General features: G+C 44.5%; 1 protein-coding gene across 1 annotated transcript in view; it reads left to right on the forward strand.

Annotated features, from left to right (window-relative positions):
* LOC121689349 (neurexin-3-like) overlaps positions 1-20,529 on the forward strand; it is a 561,367-nt gene that overhangs the window by 238,209 nt on the left and 302,629 nt on the right. The window contains 2 exon segments of the mRNA XM_042069080.1: positions 12,498-12,701; positions 16,451-16,477. Coding sequence (XP_041925014.1) covers positions 12,498-12,701; positions 16,451-16,477 — 231 coding nt within the window.

The raw sequence follows: 20,529 nt of genomic DNA on the forward strand, positions 1-20,529 counted from the left end.
AATCATTTCTTATAACAGGGGTCTCAAACTCAAATGAGCTGAGGGCCACTTCTGCCAACATCATCTGATTGGAGGGCCGCATCAGTGTTAAAGAATAATACAAAAAAGAATGGTTATTGCTATTATTAATGGGTTTTTTTTTCAAATACTGTATTTTCAAATACAAAACTGCAAACAGAAAGTACAAGTCTTTTTATCTATTTTAGACACCTGTGCTATAAAATAATGATAAAATAAATATAAATACAAATTATGAAAAGAAACAAAAAAAACAGGTATGTGTGTGTTTCACACCAAATAAAAATATTTTCCTCTCATTAACTTATTTAAACCTGGCATATCAAAATTTCAAAAGGCCATGGCTTGAAATTGGTCAGAGATTCTACTGTAAATGTAACAATCTTTGAGTATAAACAAAAGTTTATAAAGGGGGTAAATTTACCCATCTAATTTGCCACTGGATGGTAAGCACCTCAAATTAGGCACCTTTCAGTAAATACTGGATGTTGAACTGTTTGAGCAGGTTTACTTTCATTTTGACTATGGCTTGCATCGCTTCCGCGTCATTACAAACAAATGCACGTCTTCATGTTTCTCGCGTGTAGGCTAATACACTGTATTTCCTGAAAACTGTCTGCAGTGTCAAGCATTTTGGGATGTCTAGCAACTAGTGGAGGAGAGTACAAATGACATTTGTTACCGTACTTGGTTCTATCGTTTATTTTAATCAGTGTCGTTGTTTGTCGCAATTAAAAATACCCTCAAGGACCGAATTACATTATTATTTTGAAATAGGCCGCGGGCCGGAAGACCCCCGTCTTATAAGAATACAATACGATTTCTATAGCAGTTCTATGGTAGTGTATAATACTTCTATAATGTTTTGTAATACCTCTATAATATTATTACCCTCTATAGTATTCCTATAAGATTACTATAATCTTCCCAAAATACTGTAAGGTACCTATAGTTATTTTCCGTATAGGCTGGTGCCATACTTCATAGCCTAGTGGTTCATAATGTTAATAGTGATATTCATCACTTTGTCATTTTAATATTTAATGCCATTCCCAGGCCTTGGGAATATATAATGTCTGTTGTAAATGGTGGAATGTAAATGCATTTAAGTGAATTGAACAGAATGTTTTTTTAGCACCGTTGAGAAAGTGGCAGTACAAGATCCATGACCTTGAGGGAGATGGCCAAACTGCCAGTGGGAGAGTAAAGATAATATGAGATATTTCTCAGTATAGAAAATGCATTCACTGTGTGCTGAGTGTGTTTCATTAGTTCACGGATTGGGATAAATGCAGAGACCAAATTTCCCTCACGGGATCAAAAGAGTATATATACTTCTTACTTACTTATACTATTCTTGAACAGAGAAAATAATGTAGGTTAGGTTGTTGAAGGCCTTTGAAGAACTAGGCAGTCTTTTGGCCTGAGACACCTATCCGATAAAAACGCAAATGCTGCTGCTCTTTCTCACTTCAGCTTTCACTGTTGACCCAAACCGGAAAACAAAGCAATCAAAGTCATTTTGTTGCTGGCGTGAGTTGAGAGACAGTGTCAGATCTGGTTGTATACCAAAAAATATCAACTTTGAACTTTCATTATAAATAAATCAATCAAAGTTCAGACGAGGCTCAGACGAGGCTCAGACGTGGCTCAGACGAGACTCAGACGAGGCTCAAACGAGGCATGCCATCCAGGTGGCGGAGACGCTGTTGTGTAATCCGTTAATGCCGTGTGTGTGTGTGTGAATGAATCACAAATGAACTTAATCTGATCCCGTTCCTATGCACGTTAACAAGGTTAAATAGGGGATGTTTAGGACCCAGTTAAGTGGAGCTCTGTGCGTATAGTATGGCTTTGTTAACAAGGTTAAATAGGGGATGTTCACTGGAGATGGTCTACAACCCACATGGATCCAGTGAACAGTGGTGAGGCACTGTTCTCCGCGGTCAAAAGCCGATCTGCGACACACACACATCAAGTCCATCCAGGTGGCGGAGACGCTGTTGTCTAATCCGTTAATGCCGTGTGTGTGTGTGTGTGTGTGTGTGTGTGTGTGTGTGTGTGTGTGTGTGTGTGTGTGTCTGTCTGTCTGTCTGTCTGTGTGACGCATCCAAAAGCTCCGTTTTGTTCACCTGACGAGGATGTCAAGCCTCTGATTCCTCTTTGATATCCAGCTGCTTGGTGTGTGTGTGTGTGTGTGTGGTGTGTGCTTTCATCCCCGCGTGCTCAGAAGCACGCCTGACTGGCACAGCGGCGGATTTGACATTCCAGGGAACAAATGATTTGTCTGATGAGGCTTCTGTTGGATTGCGTGCGTAGGTGAGCGAGGCTGTCAGCTGGCAGGCGAAACGCGACGTCTGCTTTCTGGTTCTGTCTGCGGCCGAGGCTGTTAGAAGTGTCCTTGGGAGCGTGCGGGAACGCTTACAAGGCGTCCATGCAGAGAAATAGCCATCTGGCCCAGTGATTGTCCATAAAAACAATGATAAGCTGAAAGAATGGTCTCTTCCTATTTTGTTGACGTCTTGCTCTGTGCTCTGGAAAGAGATTGATTTATTTCCCAAAGTGCTCTGCTGCCCTCTAGAGTTCACAGTGTGTACTGCACAATCTCTTAAAAATGCATCAAAAATGCATCAAACAGCCAAGTCTACTCCTGGAGGCCCAGCTGTCTTGTATTTGATCCTGACATGCCTGCCAGCCTCCAGCCAGAGATATGCACCATTAGCCTGCTAAAGATTAGCCCAATCTAATTACAAATGTCTCGCAAACGTGGAAGCCACCTCACAAGACGCCTTTGAGGAAGATGGCGGAAGATCTATATTACAGATCACCTCCGTTGCTCTGACAGCTGTGGAATGAATCCTTTGCATTTATACAATGCGTTGTCTGAGACAGAAACAGAAAACATACCAGTAAAAAGCACTGCAGTAAAACATGCTATGACATGAGGTAGTTGATAGTTAATACTTCAGTTTACCATCTCAACTGTGGCAACAATTAATACAAATACATAATGTATACATACATAATACAAATACATATGCATATATCTATTAGATGTGGAGAGGGAGCGGGAGCACACTGATGGATTGCAGTCTTATTTTAGTGCAAACACTGCAAACAGACTAACGTTTCAACACTACTGTGACTTCCTCAGAGTCAAGACACAGTAGTGTTGAAACGTCAGTCACGTGTTTACACTGAAATAAACTTTACACTTTAAATAAAATGTACTACTGAGACCTTGAATTTCACCTTGGGGATCAATAAAGTATCTATCTATCTATCTATCAAATAAAAGACTGCAAGCAATCAGTGTGTTCCAGCTCTCTCTCTTTATCTTAAAGTCTGCTGTCCTACTGGGAAGCACCTGATTGTTTCCTTAGGATGGTGCGTGGAATGCCCTACTTTAATATGTATATATCTATATGTCTGTACTGAGTGTTGTATTCAGGTGTAGTAGTGAAGTTAAGTGACCCTTGCTGGACAGAAGTGACCTCTAAATACCTCCTCCAGGCATTGTTTAACCCCTAAAAATCCCTAAAAACTCATCTCTGATCCTCAAAATTTGACACATTTTTAAAATTAATGTGTTGAAAACAACACAACTTGCGTTGTTTTAACATATCTTTGTGTCCAGATAGTGAAAACACAAGTTTGTGTTGTTTCCTTTTTTATTTGTTACACAAAATGTGTTGAAAATAACACAACTTGCCTTGAAAACAACACAATTTGCATTGGTTTTTTTTAACACATCTCTGTGTCCAGATAAGGACAACACATTAATTTTAAGAGTGTATGTTTTACAAGTTTAAGAGCTTGATTTTAATTAAACAATTCCCATGGCCATAAAATGGTTGGCTATAACTCCAGACCTGTGTCAGTCCCGCCCACTGGCAGTGTAGTCTCTGGTCTAGTCTCTGGGGGCAGCCGTGGCCTACTGGTTAGCACTCTGGACCTGCTCTCTACACCTTCTGCAGCCGTGGCCTACTGGTTAGCACTTCGGACTTGTAACTGGAGGGTGTGTGTGTGTGTGTGTTGGGGCAGCCGTGGCCTACTGGTTAGCACTTCGGACTTGTAACTGGAGGGTGTGTGTGTGTGTGTGTGTGTGTGTGTGTGTGTGTGTGTGTTGGGGCAGCCGTGGCCTACTGGTTAGCACTTCGGACTTGTAACCGGAGGGTGTGTGTGTGTGTGTGTTTTGGGGCAGCCGTGGCCTACTGGTTAGCACTTCGGACCTGCTCTCCACCTCCAGCTCTCTACACCTCCCACCTCCTGCTCTCTCCTCCTGTTCTCTACACCTCCTGCTCTCTACACCTGCTCTCACCTCCTGCTCTCTACACCTCCTGCACTCTCCACCTCCTGCTCTCTACACCTCCTGCTCTCTCCTCCTGCTCTCTACACCTCCTGCTCTCTACACCTCCTGCTCTCTCCACCTGCTCTCTCCTCCTGCTCTCTACACCTCCTGCACTCTCCACCTCCTGCTCTCTACACCTCCTGCTCTCTCCTCCTGCTCTCTACACCTCCTGCTCTCTCCTCCTGTTCTCTACACCTCCTGCTCTCTACACCTGCTCTCACCTCCTGCTCTCTACACCTCCTGCACTCTCCACCTCCTGCTCTCTACACCTCCTGCTCTCTCCTCCTGCTCTCTACACCTCCTGCTCTCTCCTCCTGCTCTCTACACCTCCTGCTCTCTACACCTCCTGCTCTCTCCACCTGCTCTCTCCACCTCCTCTCTACACCTCCCACCTCCTGCTCTCTCCTCCTGCTCTCTCCACCTGCTCTCTCCACCTCCTCTCTACACCTCCCACCTCCTGCTCTCTCCTCCTGCTCTCTACACCTCCTGCTCTCTCCACCTCCTCTCTACACCTCCCACCTCCTGCTCTCTACACCTCCTGCTCTCTACACCTCCTGCTCTCTCCTCCTGCTCTCTACACCTCCTGCACTCCTGCAGCCGTGGCCTACTGGTTAGCGCTTCGGACTTGTAACCGGAGGGTTGCCGGTTCGATCCCTGACCAGTAGGCACGGCTGAAGTGCCCTTGAGCAAGGCACCTAACCCCTCACTGCTCCCCGAGTGCCGCTGTTGCAGGCAGCTCACTATATACTTATACTGATCGCATATGGATGCTGAGGGTGTGGTCACAGTTCACATGAGGTTTATGAAATAGAGCATCCAGGCAGTCACATGACACCTTTTAGATCATCGCAGCTCCAAAGTGGAAACACTCCGACAACTGATTGGCTCCCGACATGCCAGTTCAGATGTAAAAAACACCATAGGAAGAGTTCAGATGTAAGAACACCATAGGATGAGTTCAGATGTAAGAACAGTTACCTTCACCTTTACAAATCTGCAAAAATCATGTTGTTTTATAGTCAATCCCAGGTGATTTTTTATCAAACCGCATTTTGGTTGTTTTCAAACAATTAAAATGATCAAAGCAACAGTGTGACTGATAATACATTTAAAAGTATATAAATATATAACTATATTTAAAACCAGAGGGGACCGAGCCTTTTCTGTAGTAGCCCCCAAACTCTGGAACTCCCTCCCTCCTCATATCAACTCCTGTAACACAATTGCCAGCTTTGAGACAAATCTGAAAACACACTTTTATTCTCTTGCTTTTAATTCCTTTTCATTTCATTTTATGCTGTTTTGTTTTATCCTTATATATATATATATATATATATATATATATATATATATATATATATATATATATTTATTTTATTTCCTTATCCTTTTTCCTATTTATCATTTGGTCTAGTCTTTTACTGTATACTTTGTTTTACCTCTTTAAACTTTATCTTTTTAAATTGTTGTTTTATTCTATTTTACATTATTTAACTATATTCATGGAGTCTTGCACACCTGTCTTAAAGGCATATTGTTTCTGTCTTCTGCTCTAACTTGTAAAGCACTGTGGGTCAACTGTCGTTCGTTTAATTGTGCAATACAAATAAAAAGACTTGACTGTATTTCTGTAAATGAATCACAAATGGACTTAATCTGATCCCGTTCCTATGCACATTAACAAGGTTAAATAGGGGATGTTTAGGACCCAGTTAAGTGGAGCTCTGTGCGTATGGCTTTGTTAACAAGGTTAAATAGGGGATGTTCACTGGAGATGGTCTACATCCCAGTAAAGTGGAGCTCTGTGCGTATGTGACCAGGCGTGGAATTGAGGGTCGCAAGTGCGTTTTGAGGCATTTTGAGTCATTCACAGATTCTGAAAGTAAGCTTTCTAACAATGTCTTACACATGGAAATCCGATAACATTGGAAGAAGTTGTAGCCATTTTAAAGTATACACATCTCAAAGCTACAAGCTGAGAAATCAGCAAGCAAAGATTGGCTACTTTCTCCGTGAATCCATGGGAGGGGAACACAATGGTCCTCATTTACATGACATTAAGATCAACCCTCCCCCCTGTCACGGTCACTGATCTGTCAGCCTGCAGTGCAGAGTGTGTTGTAGTGGTCTAAACCATGGTTAACCATTGCAGTTACTATGTGTGTTATTTGATGGATCATTCTAATTCAATTGTTCAATAAGTCTACATGATTTTATAACAGGCCAAATACAAAATAAATGTTACAAATATCGCCTAGATAGATATGAATTAGAAGATACTTTGTTAAAATGAAAATGATTTTATTACCAAAAAACAGGATGTATACAAGATTTAAAATTCTAGACCCACGGTGTACATTAAACCTCTTATAAACATGACAATATAAACATAATCACACACACATAACCGCAGACAAAAGGCCCTTTCACACTGGCAAAATCGCCGCGATTGTATGTACCAGAATCGCGGAATGACTGTCCCTTTCACATAGACCGAGGCGGAACGGCGGTGTCTTACCAAATTTACTGCCAAGTCCCCTAGACATTTTACCGAGTTTTTTCGTTCCGCCACCAGTGTGAATGGGTCAAGGCGGAAAGGGGAATCTGGGCGGGCATTTCGATGCTATGTCCAGCCCACCACAGGAGATTGCAAATAAATCTAACTGATCAAAAGCAGCAATCGCAGAGACAGCACATTATGTCAATCTATAAATTCACAAAGTCTCCAGTCATTCAATGCCTGCTAGAGTTGACTGTAGCTTGGAATGCAATCAGTTGCCATAATAGGCTATCTTAAAATCCAGCGATAAAACAAAGCATGAACTCATGAGCGTCTGTCTGCCCTATATGTATATCCTCTGATTGTAATGCTTATCTAGGCAATATTTGTAACATTTATTTTGTATTTGGCCTGTTATAAAATCATGTAGACTTATTGAACAATTGAAACACATTACAAAACGCAAAGTTGGAGACATGCATAAAGACATTGCTGCAAATTTAAAACTGGATTACTCTGGAATGGCTAACTGTGCAGGGGAATGCTTTACACCTTTATGTTCGGTAAGGTCTGCTGTTTATTCTGATGGTTTGTCATGTGTTGAGGGAAAGTTCGCAAAGTATTCCACCAAGATGAATGGGTAGGGAGGCGGGCGCAAAAAATATGATTAAATTAAAGTTACTTTTCTCGATAGTACGATAGGCCCAGCCACAACTTATTCAAATATTATCAGATCTCCATGAGTGAGACATCATTGGATAGCTTTGAAACTACACTTTCAGAATCTGTGAATAACTCAAAATGTCTCTGGGGAGACATGTGCCTGGTTTTCCCACACCTGCGTGGGAATTGAAATGAAATGAAAGCTATCCAATGATGTCTCACTCATGGAGATCTGATAATATTTGAATAGGTTGTGGTCATTTTAATGTATACCCCTCTGAAAACCTTTTACTGAGAAAACACTAACATACCCAGTGGCATTAGACAAAGGCTCCACCACGTTACTGTCGCCGCGATTGTGGAGAGGCACAGTACGGAGGCACGGAGACAGAAGCTAGCGCTATGGACATTAGGCTACCTCCAGCCTCGTTCGCCACACCACTAACACCCTGCTAACTTCCCGATGAACACTCCAAACCCGTGAAACATTATTCCCACCAGTGACATTGGGCAAAGGATTCAACGTTTGTGTTTGGTGTAAGCTAAACTATGGAGTAAACTCTCACTTTGTCCAGCTGCATCATTGCAAGGCAGGGACGCATCTGAAGCCTCACTAAACGAATCACCGTCATTTTCTGAAGGCAGATATTCCCCTTCAGAATCAGGGTCCGCGAATAGAAGACCCAACACTTCATTTCAGGTAAACTTTTTTGATGCCATTAGACGATAATCTAATGCAAATACTCGCTGACGTTGACAATATCGCTCTGACAAAGTGGCTCACACGCACACTAGCTCCGGTATTTCACGCACTGATTCAATGCGCTGTAGCTAGAAAGTTTTGTTTAAAGGATGCCGTTTTTTCGACTCGGGGATGACGTATGACATGTCTGCCATCTAGTGGAGTGGAGGTCGAACGAAATATGAGACCCTATTTGACTAAATCGGCTGTTTTATTCAGTACCGCATCTTGTCGAGTAAACTCGACCGTGGCACCTAGAGGGTTAATATTGATGTAGTGTTATTTTCTTTAGGCACTTCACTGGACTTAGAATCAGAATCAGAATTAGAAGGTACTTTATTGAAATGGAAATGCTTTTATTACAAAAGGCCCTGAATAGCATGCATTAATACACAGGGTAAGATGTTACAATCTCATAATCCAGCGTTTCTCAAACTGTGAGTCATGCCAGGTGGGGCGCGAACTGACGTGAAAAACAGGAGTTATTTATTTATTTTTTTTATCTGTAGCCTGGGCCCAGGTAGCACCCGATGCGCAATGGACGCACTGTGTTATTCACAGGGAAGCGCTCGTGTCAAGGCAGCTTAGTTAGTCCCGACCTGAATGAGATTTTGAACGTTGTTGTGAGAGTGGTGAATTTCATCAAAACCCGGCCCTTAAAAGCACGTATTCTCCGCACTTTGCGAAGAGATGGTAGCTGACCAAAAGGCTGTACTCCTTTACAGAGAGGCAAGGTGGCTTTCCCGAGGTAAAGTGCTGTCACGCGTGTTTGAGCTCCGAGTCGCCTCTTCTTGGAGGAAGAGCGCATGCTTGAATCTGCAAGAACGTTCACTAATGAACATTTCTTGACGAAGCTGGCCTATCTTAGCGATATATTTGATATATCTTAGCGATACATTTGAGTTAAATGTCCAGTTACAAGGCAAAGACAAGCACCTACCTCACCTAGCAAATAAGATTACTGCATTCACCAAAAAAACTTGATCGCGACAGTATTATGCCTTTGAGATTTCTGAGCGAAATCGCTAAAACGTCTGATTGGGAGCCACTCTTGTGATCCCATGTATTAAACAGTAGGCCTACATCACATCCCTGCAAAGTTTATTTCAAAAATATTTCCCAACCAGCAGTGCTCAGTATGACTGGATTATGGATCCATTTAATGCAGCATGTTGGTATTTCATTGAATATATTGTACAATGCTGTAAAATGGCCTATGCTTCCTAATATGTTGCTGGAAAACAGAAATATATGTGCTATGTATTTATTTATATTATATCTGCAGCACCAGCTGATTTTAACTCTGTTGAAGAGGATATATTTAGAACTTGTCATTATTTCAATAAATTTGACAATTTTAAGCTTGACCTACCACTTTCTTAGAGCGATGAGGGACAGGTGGGGCTCGAGAATGCCCCCTTGATCAAAGTGGGGAATGAAAGAAAAAGTTTGAGAACCACTGCCATAATCCAAGGTATAAACCACATCTAGTTCCCAATAGAAGACCCAATAACATACAACAAGCAGGATTGCAAAATGGAAGTCAATATGAATCCAATAGAAAAATAAGAATAAAGGTCATATACACTAGACAACAAGAATAAAGATACTATGAAAAAGATACTAAATTACAAACAAGGTCCACATGTGTGAGGCTGTGTGATAAGGGTGACAGGGCAGGGACTGACCCTGTGGTACAGGAGAGTTCAGGTATTATTTGGAAAAGAGTAAAAAAGTAAGGCAAGACAGTGCAGTTTTAAGTCAGTTGACTTTGGAGGCAACGCAATAAGTCAGAACTAGAGTGAATTTAGTCCAGGCTGTTGGAGGGAGGGAGAGGCTGTGCATAAAGGCTAACATAGCAAGGAAAGACTGTCAACAGGGGGCAGAACCGCTGAATTGCGCAGTAACTGAAATTCCACATGTTCTGCATCACAGTGACTTTTTGCAAGGACCACACATTGGTCTCTTGGCATCAAAGCTGTAAGCAAATAACAGGACATTTTAAAAATGGCTAACTATTTCTCATAAAACACCATCGTCAACCAATTATTTTTTATATGAACACAATGTGAAAGTTTCAATATAAATACCTGAAGTGCTGATAACTCTTGATCTTTGGAAGCCTTCTGAATTAGGGACTCAGATGCTTCTGCCAGTCGAAGTTCTTGACAAACACTCTGCCATCTGCCGTTCCAACAAGCTGTGGGATATTGAGGTGACTCTCAGGAGAGCTGTTTTCCACTAGGCCTACCTGATGACAGCAAGAGCCGCAATGTAAAAAAAAGAACAGAAGAAGAAAAAATATCTTAAGCTAAACGTTTCATTGAAGCAGAACAGAGAGCAGCACTGAAGTCATTAATGTTCAAGTAGACTAGTTGCTAAACCATTAGCGTCACATTCAATTCAGGCAATGCTAACAGGCCCCTTTGGACCTTACTCTGGATGTATTCATACAAACTATCCTCCAGTAGGCTAGGTGCTAAATCATTAGCATCAGTCCATTCAAGCAATTCAAGCATATTATTCAAATTAATAGCAGATGCTCACATTACTAGCCAAAAACCTCCCATTACAGCTTAGTTTCGATGTGCATCATTTGAGCTAGCTAATAACAACACTAACTAGCTAATAACAATGTTGCATTAGCTAGCTAGCAAGCAATGTAGCAGGGATTGCAATGTAACAGGGACTACTTACACTATGAGAAACTGAAAAGTATTCCGGCAGACTTCATTGCCTCCAATGAAATATGTGGTCCGGGGGGACTTTCTTTTCATCAGCGGCTTTTTGGTGGATGTAGTCATCTCCAAAGTAACTACTGTACGTCTGTTTGCCTCAAGATGGCCAATGATTCGCATGTCCATTCACTCTCTTTCGGCAGCTATAGAATCATGTATTTTGTACATAAGCTCTGGAGAAAGTTTGTGGCTACACGAATGTCTGCCAAGCAGAGTTCCGGGGTCGCTGTATATTAAGTAGCCATGTGTATCGCTTGTGTTACTTCTTGCATACAGCTGATTGGCCGACAGAACAAAAGAGCACTAATGATAAAACCAATGCTGTTATCTGAAACATGGAATTGCTTCTTTATGACTTCAACTTGCACATTCTGCAAAAAAACGAAAATAACTAATTTCGAAAAAAAAAATCCTTCAAAGTCGCTTTTCGCGACTTGCGTCTCTGCGACTTGTGCCTGGTTTTCCCACGCCTGGTCACATATAGTTTGCCTGTGATAGCGGGTGCACTCTGCACGAATGGATCCAGAGCCCAAACGGAGCTGGTGCCAGCAGCACAGCAGAGGGAGACAGAGACCAAGAGGCGCTGCCGCTGGCGAGACACTCGACACGCAGAACGGCGGCCTCGTCCAGGCGGGCAGGTATAGGAGCCAAGCCGTTTGAGACGCCGTGTGTTTGGAGGTGCTGTACAGAATCGGTGTTGGCATCTCATCGCTGGCAGTGCAGTGTCTCTCATTAGTCTGCTCTCTTAGAGAAGGGGATGTGTGTGTGTGTGTGTGTGTGTGTGTGCGTGTCTGTGTGTGTGTGTTTAATAGCTGAATAGTTTTGTAATGGTGTTTTCATGTTTCTAACTCCCTTTCTCCCTGTTTCTCTCTGTGGTGCTATGAATGTATGGATGATGGCTGGTATGTGTGTGTGTGTGTGTATGTGCGTGTGTGTGTGTTTGTCAAATCACCATCTTTGGGTTTTCATATCCTTGAATGTGTGTTTACTTGTCCTTGGCTTGTTTCTGTTTGCTTCTCATTTTCTCTGTTTGCTTGTTCATTTTGAGCACGATGTCAATCCCATGCTTCTGTACCTATACCTGTATGTGAATGCCATGGGCTCCTCTACCGCTCCTCTTTGTGTTGCTTTGGTATTTCTGTGTGTGTGTGTGTGTGTGTGTGTCTGTATGTGTGTGTATGTGTATGTGTGTGTGCGTGCGTGCGTGCGTGTGTGTGTGTGTGCGTGCGTGTGTCTGTATGTGTGTGTGTGTATGTGTGCGTGCGTGTGTGTGTGTGTATGTGTGTGTCTGTATGTGTGTATGTGTGCGTGTGTGTGTCTGTATGTGTGTGTGTGTATGTCTGTATGTGTGTGTGTGTCTGTGTGTGTGTGTGTGTGTGTGTGTGTGTGTGTGTGTGTCTGTATGTGTGTGTATGTGTATGTGTGCATGTGTGTGTGTGTGTGCGTGCGTGTGTGTGTGCGTGCGTGTGTGCTCCTCCTCCACAGAGGCGACGGTGCTGAGCTATGACGGCAGCATGTACCTGAAGATCATCATGCCGCGCACGCTGCACACGGAGGCGGAAGACGTGGCGCTGCGCTTCATGTCCCAGCGCGCCTACGGCTTGCTCATGGCCACCACCTCCAAGGAGTCCGCCGACACTCTCCGCCTCGAGCTGGACGGCGGCCGCGTCAAGCTCACCGTCAACCTAGGTAACACGCCGCAACCCCCCCCCAGCTCACCTGTGCCCACTCCCCGGGTGTTGCGTTTCTCTACTACTAACCCCAGGTTCCATCTCCATCCACCCCACCCTGACCCCCACCCACCTCCCCATCCACCTCCCCATCCCGCGGTCAGGCTCTGAGTCCCCCCAGCGGACCTCTGATTCATGCACCTGCTGGTGCTGAGAGAGAGAGAAAGCAATATGGCCGCCCACTGCCTAGCCGGGTGCTAATGCTAACAAGCTAACAGACAGCTGTATAGACGTGCAGTCCACAATCAGAGCTAGCAGGCTAACAGACAGCTGTGTAGAAATACACTGCACGATCAGAGCTAACGAACTAACAGACAGCTGTACACTGCACTATTAGTGCTAACAGGCTAACATACAGCTGTATAGACATACAGTGCACGATAAATGTTTTGGGTTAGCCTTTACCTGAGAGCCTGTGCTAATCATGCTAACTCCAACGTTATTTCAACACCACTAGACACTGATAGATGAAGCTTGATGTGATTTGAAATGGTTGTTTTATATTCAGTAAGCGTCCTTGCACCTTTGCAGCCCAGTCTTGTTCCCAGCTGTCTGCGTTAGCACCGTGCCAGGTGCATTATGGGGCACGGCCTGAGTATGATACTGGCCCCTCTGAACTTCCAAAGGTCACCAGCAGGAGAAGGCTGGGGCAGGTCAAAGGTCACCTCTGGAGGCATATGACTGTGGGTCTCCCTACCCCTATCTCCCCATCTACCTCCATTACATTACATCTATCTATCTATCGATCTATCTATCTATCTATCGATCTATCTATCTATTTTCTATCTATCTATCTATCTTCCTATATATTTTCTATCTATCTTTCTTTCTCTCACTCTCATTCTTTCTTTCTTTCTCTATCTATCTATCTATCTATCTATCTGTTCTCTCTCTCCCTCTCTCATCCCTCACCGGGCCCCGGAGCCGATGGAACTTTTCATCTCTTCAATGGCCTGTATGTCTGCGGCCCTTCAGGAGCAAACAGCCAGGAGACCGGCTCACGTCCCCTGCTACGCCATCATTCACCACCAGGGGGCAATGCCAACACACTCATACACACACACACGGAGACAAACACTGAACATAGAGACACATCTTTAATTCCTTTCCCACAAAACTTTTGCTCAGGAAAGATGGACAATTGATGATTCAAATTGATGATTTGAAACAGTAAGAATATTTTTACTTGTACAAAAATTAGGCTGTCCAATAACACATAAATTATGAATCATTAATTTCATCTAGCTCCGAAAGATAGTGTTATCAGGCAAACTTCAGGCACAGAGATAGAGAGAGACTTGTATCACAATACCGGTCGTCTGAAAGGATGAGATCGAGGAATGGACACATATTCGGACCACTGAGCTAGATATAGAGGTCATATTCAGACCACTGAGCTAGATATAGAGGTTTGAGGTCAGTGATTGACACTCTGAATTCCTCTGATACCCACAGGGACAGTACGTGTTCTCAGTTATTTTAACTGTTCAGTGTTGTCGAAGGTAGAGCCCCTTTGATCATTTGATCATTTGATAATTACTCAGTTTGATGGTCACGGCAATCAACCAGTTAGCCAGATTGATGAGTTAACAAACTGTGGCCCTAATCTTTAGCACTAATCTCATTTAGAGATCCAGATCACACAATGGAGACATTGACAGTCCCTACACCCCTCACACACACACACACGTACACACACACACACACACACACAGAGAGAGAGAGAGAGAAAGACACAGACACACATTCACACCAGCTACCACCTACCATGAATGGCTTCAGAAAAGAACAATCAACCAGTGACTGAGAAATCAATCATCAGTCATCCTGTCAGCTTAACCCCTCTGCGGTAATTAATTAGCACGTCCTCCGAGTATGTTTACAAATACCTACACACACTCTTCACACCTTCACTCCAATTAGCGCATGCTAACTAGCGCAGTAATCCACTGGCCACTGAGATGCACAGCTTAGCCGCTAATCCTGACAGAACAGAGCAGAGGGACGGATTTAGCGTAGCCACGGTGTGGCGCAGAGGGTCGGATTTAGCGTAGCGAGGCTCCCGATGAGGCTGGCGACATTAACACGTTTTTTTTTTTAAATTTTATCCGCATCGGCTGTGAAGCCTCCAGAGGTTCACACCAGCAAACACACGCACACACACACACACACACACACGCACACACACACACACGCACATGCACACACACATGCACACACACACACACGCACGCACACACACACGCACACACACATGCACACACACACACGCACACACACACACACACGCACGCACACACGCACGCACACACGCACACACACACACACGCACACACACACACACACACACACACACACACTCAAAGCACCAGAGAGACAGCACAGGGAAATGTGTTGTGTTGTAAGAAAAGGCTAGTCACAGTCTGACCCCCCCCCCCGCCCACACACACACACACCCTGCACTACACACCGTGGGCCTGGTCCCTGGACCCCCCTGCCCCTACACACCGTGAGCCTGGTCCCTGGTCCCTGGACCCCCCTGCCCCTACACACTGTGAGCCTGGTCCCTGGACCCCCCTGCCCCTACACACTGTGAGCCTGGTCCCTGGACCCCCCTGCCCCTACACACCGTGAGCCTGGTCCCTGGCTGTTTGTGTCCACTACTCTGAGGCGGTTGACAGCTCGAGATCATGCCCCAGCCACGGCTGTGCGCACAGGCAGCCTGCGTCCACTAGGGGGAGATAGAGGACAGGAGATGGCAGAGGAGAGCAGCACCCTGCAAGAACACGTCCACCATTTTAGATACGACTCAGCACAGCAGTCAAGGCATCACATTCGCCCTGCTTCATCTCCCTTTTGAGGAGTCTGTGATCATTTGTGTCAAAACGGATTTGGATTAAACTCGGTGTATGGCTGCCGCTACAGTGAATGTCAAATAAAATTATCAAATGAATATATATTTACTAACATGTGTCAAGTATGTTCTAAGGTAGCTTACATGTTTCATGCTAGTTGTGTTGATGATCAGAAAGAAGCAGGTGTTATGTGTAGCGACAGGCTGCTTAGTGTGGTTGGGGCATGCAGATCACCCTTTTCCCCACATATTCTTCTGTTCTGAGCCCCTAAAATCTCACACTGGCAAACCACCACAGCACACCCTGTCCAGAGTAATGACGGTGGTCACAGCACCAGTGACCACCACAGCACACGGCCACACTGACCAGAGCTCACCCGCTTCTCCTCCACCGGTCAGACGTCGGGGAGAGAGGGAGACCAGTGGATTGCCAGTGAGGATTTTAGGGGGTCCGGGGTGGGGGGGGGGGGGTCCTCTGGATGAGGTTATTGCCACGGTGATGCCGTGGCGACTACCATGACCCAGCTGACTCCGGTGTGGAGGTGGTCCGTGTCTGGTTGGGATGTGGTGGATCAGTGCCGTGTCTCAGCCAGATGCGGGCCACGTCCGCGCCGGGCTCGGCTGCTGTGGAGGTGGGGAGGTGGTGGTGGTGTTGGTGAGGAGGAGAAGGGTGTGTCTGACTCGTAGCGTGTCCCCGGATGGTGGCTCTATAAAAGCAGGGAGCTTGGTTGTCTGCAGCATGTACCTTGAAGGATGTAAAATGTTATCTCTCTCTCTCTCTCTCTTTCTCTCTTTCCTCTCTTCTCTCCTCCTCCTTTGATTTGATCTCACCATCTCACTCTCTCTCCCGCCAGATTGTATCAGGATAGACTGTAATCTAAGTAAGTGCTTCTAAACGCTTTTACACCCTGTTCCCCTTCCAGCACTCCTCTCTCTCTCTCTCTCTCTCTCTCTCTCTCTCTCTCTCTCACTCTCTCTCTCTCTCTCTCTCTCTCTCTCACTCTCTGTCACATCATGTGGTTTTGTTTCCTTGTTCTGCACTTTTGTATTTATGTTATTTCTTTATAAAATAAAGTGATGCTTTATTTCTTTATAAAATAAAGTGATGCTTTATTTCTTTATAACATAAAGTGATGCTTTATTTTATGGCGCATACTTCATGCACTTGTCATTGCATCATTATTTTGTTTCATTTGATACCTTGGTATACTATCTTTGTTTGTACCTTCAGTTGTTTTGTTTATTCATGTTTTGTTCATTATGTTTATTCATGTTTTTGTTCATTATGTTTCATTATGTTTTCCTTTTGTGGTTTTATTTCTTATTTTTGCAATTCTCCAATATGTGTGTGTGTGCATTTGTGTTTGGGCATTTATTTATATGTTTACCTTTTGTGTGTGTGTGTGTGTGTTTATTTATAAAATCTGTCACTTCTGTCACTTCTCTCAGAATTTTCTCTTTCTGTCTATCCACACACCTGAACACAGTCAGACAAACACACACACACACAAACACACACACACACACACACTTGAACATTTATATACAAACTTCTCCACTGACGCGTGCAGTCACATCAAATCACAAACCTGACACATCTCGCAGTGTGACTAAGACAATCATTAGAAAGGTTGCGGTGTGTGTGTGTTTACTTTAGCAGCCAGTGAGTTGTGTGAGAGCATTAATGTGATTCATGACATGCTGCGAGGGTGACAGCTCACTGCCAGGTTGGTGCACACACACACACACACACACACACATGCACATGAGTGCTCCAGAAAGGTAAGTCAGCATACATCTAAACAGAGGAGAAACCTGCTGGGTCTGTTTATGTGTGTGTGTGTGTGTGTGACAGAGAAAGAGAGAGAGAGAGATTGTGTGTGTGTGTGGTGGAATGATGCTGTGTGTGTGTGTGTATGTGTACACGTGTAACATTTGTTATGTGGTATGGATGAGTGTGTGTGTGTACATGTGTAACACTTGTTAAGTGGTATGAATGGGTGTGTGTGTGTACATGTGTAACATTTGTTTTACTGGTATGGATGTGTGTGTGTGTACATGTGTAACATTTGTGGTATGGATGGGTGTGTGTGTGTACATGTGTAACATTTGTGGTATGGATGTGTGTGTGTGCATGTGTAACATCTGTGGTATGGATGGGTTTGTGTGTGTGTGTGTACATGTGTAACATTTGTGGTATGGATGGGTTTGTGTGTGTGTGTGTGTGTGTACATGTGTAACATGTGTGGTATGGATGGGTGTGTGTGTGTGTGTACATGTGTGGTATGGATGTGTGTGTGTGTGTAACATGTGTGGTATGGATGTGTGTGTGTGTGTAACATGTGTGGTATGGATGTGTGTGTGTGTGTGTACATGTGTGGTATGGATGGGTGTGTGTGTGTAACATGTGTGGTATGGATGTGTGTGTGTGTGTGTAACGTGTGGTATGGATGGGTGTGTGTGTGTGTAACATGTGTGGTATGTGTGTGTGTGTGTGTGTGGTATGGATGTGTGTGTGTGTGGTATGGATGGGTGTGTGTGTGTGGTATGGATGTGTGTGTGTGTGTGTGGTATGGATGTGTGTGTGTGGTATGGATGGGTGTGTGTGTGTGTGTGTGGTATGGATGTGTGTGTGTGTGTGTGTGGTATGGATGTGTGTTGTTCTATGTTTCTACGTATGTTTTTCCTCCTTCCTATCCTCACACACAGGTAACCCAGAGGGTAAGTAGCCTTCACATGCTTTGCTTTATGTGATGTAGACATGTTGCCACCAGGGGTCGCTAGGGATCACAGGATGTAAAATATGCATCCGTTAGTACTCTGCACAGTAATCGTATCTGCTACCATAGTGAGCACACAGACTGTAAAAACAGACATTTTAAACCACATCTCATTAGACATGCTGATGAAAATGTTCCTTTCTTTATATGTGACCCGACAGAATTATTTTCAGAGTGGTTTGTATTAAATATTTTGCAGTCCAGTTTAAATATTCAGTGGCATCAAATATAATTTTCATTCCTGTGACGTACATTTGTATACATGACGGAGCGTGTGAACCCTCTTCTGCTAGCATAATAATCAGTAAATACTCTATCATGCCATAGCTTGTATTAGCATTCCTGCCTAGCTTAATAATCAGTAAATACTCTATCAAGCCATAGCTTGTATTAGCATTCCTGCCTTCACTTATGCTGCGTTTTAGCCCTTTCTGGGCACGATACACGCGTTAGCATCCATTACATCCCATTTGTAGCGCTTCTCCGTGGCGATTAGGGCCCATGTGGCTGAACTGAGAAGGAGACAAGGAGCGGAGGGCAGCAGATGATGTGTGTGTGTGTGTGTGTGTGTGTGTGTGGTAGGATGGCATCTCTTGACCCGATGCCACCTCACATGCCAGCGCCCACTATGAGACGTGCGGCAGCATATGGTGAGCACAGGGCAGCACACGGACTCGCTGCTCGTGTCACGCCCTCGCCAGTCTGAACGAGAGGGGGAGGGAGGGAGGATGACTGAAAGATGGAGAGTGTCAGAGAGAGAGAGAGAGAGGGATATGGCACCTTGAAGACCTTCTGGCCATATCTTGCCCTTACCACAGACAGAGAGAGAGAGAGAGAGACCGAGAGAGACCGAGAAAGAGGGAGAGAGGGCAAAAGGACAAACATAAGCTGTTATAGAGAATAGAGAAGACGAGGCTGAACACAGTTATAGAGAACAGAGAAGGCTGAACACAGTTATAGAGAACAGAGAAGGCTGAACACAGTTATAGAGAACAGAGAAGGCTGAATGGAGCACTGGAGAGAGAGAGATGGGCAGCTATGTTCTAGGTGAAGGACGAACAGCGAGAGAGAGGCAGGTAATGTGTGGGGATAGGGGGGCAGGTAATGGGCAGGTCTTGGCAGAGTATTGTGTGTGGAGAGTGCTGAAGGACGGAGAGAGAGAAAGGAGGAAGAGTGTTGTGGTGTAGGAAAGAGGGAGAGAGAGAGAGGAGGTAGAGTGTTGTAGTGTAGGAGCGAGGGAGAGAGAGAGAGAGGAGGTAGAGTGTTGTAGTGTAGGAGCGAGGGAGAGAGAGAGAGGAGGTAGAGTTTTGTGGTGTAGGAAAGAGGGAGAGAGAGAGAGAGGAGGTAGAGTGTTGTAGTGTAGGAGTGAGGGAGAGAGAGAGAGAGGAGGTAGAATGTTGTAGTGTAGGAGTGAGGGAGAGAGAGAGGGATGGGTTTTGTGGTGTAGGAGAGAGGGAGAGAGAGAGAGAGGAGGTAGAGTGTTGTAGTGTAGGAGCGAGGGAGAGAGAGAGAGGAGGTAGAGTTTTGTGGTGTAGGAAAGAGGGAGAGAGAGAGAGGAGGTAGAGTGTTGTAGTGTAGGAGTGAGGGAGAGAGAGAGAGAGGAGGTAGAATGTTGTAGTGTAGGAGTGAGGGAGAGAGAGAGGGATGGGTTTTGTGGTGTAGGAGAGAGGGAGAGAGAGAGAGAGAGGGATGGGTTTTGTGGGGTAGAAGAGACAGTGTAGAGGATAAGTTGGTATAGGAGAGAGAGAGAGAGTGTAGAGGATATGTTGGTGTAGGAGAGTGTAGAGGATATGTTGGTGTAGGAGAGTGTAGAGGATATGTTGGTGTAGGAGAGAGTAGAGGATTTAATGGTGTAGGAGAGTGTAGAGGATTTAATGGTGTAGGAGAGTGTAGAGGATATGTTGGTGTAGGAGAGTGTAGAGGATTTAATGGTGTAGGAGAGTGTAGAGGATTTAATGGTGTAGGAGAGTGTAGAGGATATGTTGGTGTAGGAGAGTGTAGAGGATTTAATGGTGTAGGAGAGTGTAGAGGATTTAATGGTGTAGGAGAGTGTAGAGGATTTAATGGTGTAGGAGAGAGTAGAGGGGAAGTTGGTGTAGAACAGAGAGAGAGTAGAGGGGAAGTTGGTGTAGAACAGAGAGAAGGGGACAGAG

Source organism: Alosa sapidissima, chromosome 18 (genome assembly GCF_018492685.1).
Source record: "Alosa sapidissima isolate fAloSap1 chromosome 18, fAloSap1.pri, whole genome shotgun sequence".
NCBI lineage: Eukaryota > Metazoa > Chordata > Actinopteri > Clupeiformes > Clupeidae > Alosa > Alosa sapidissima.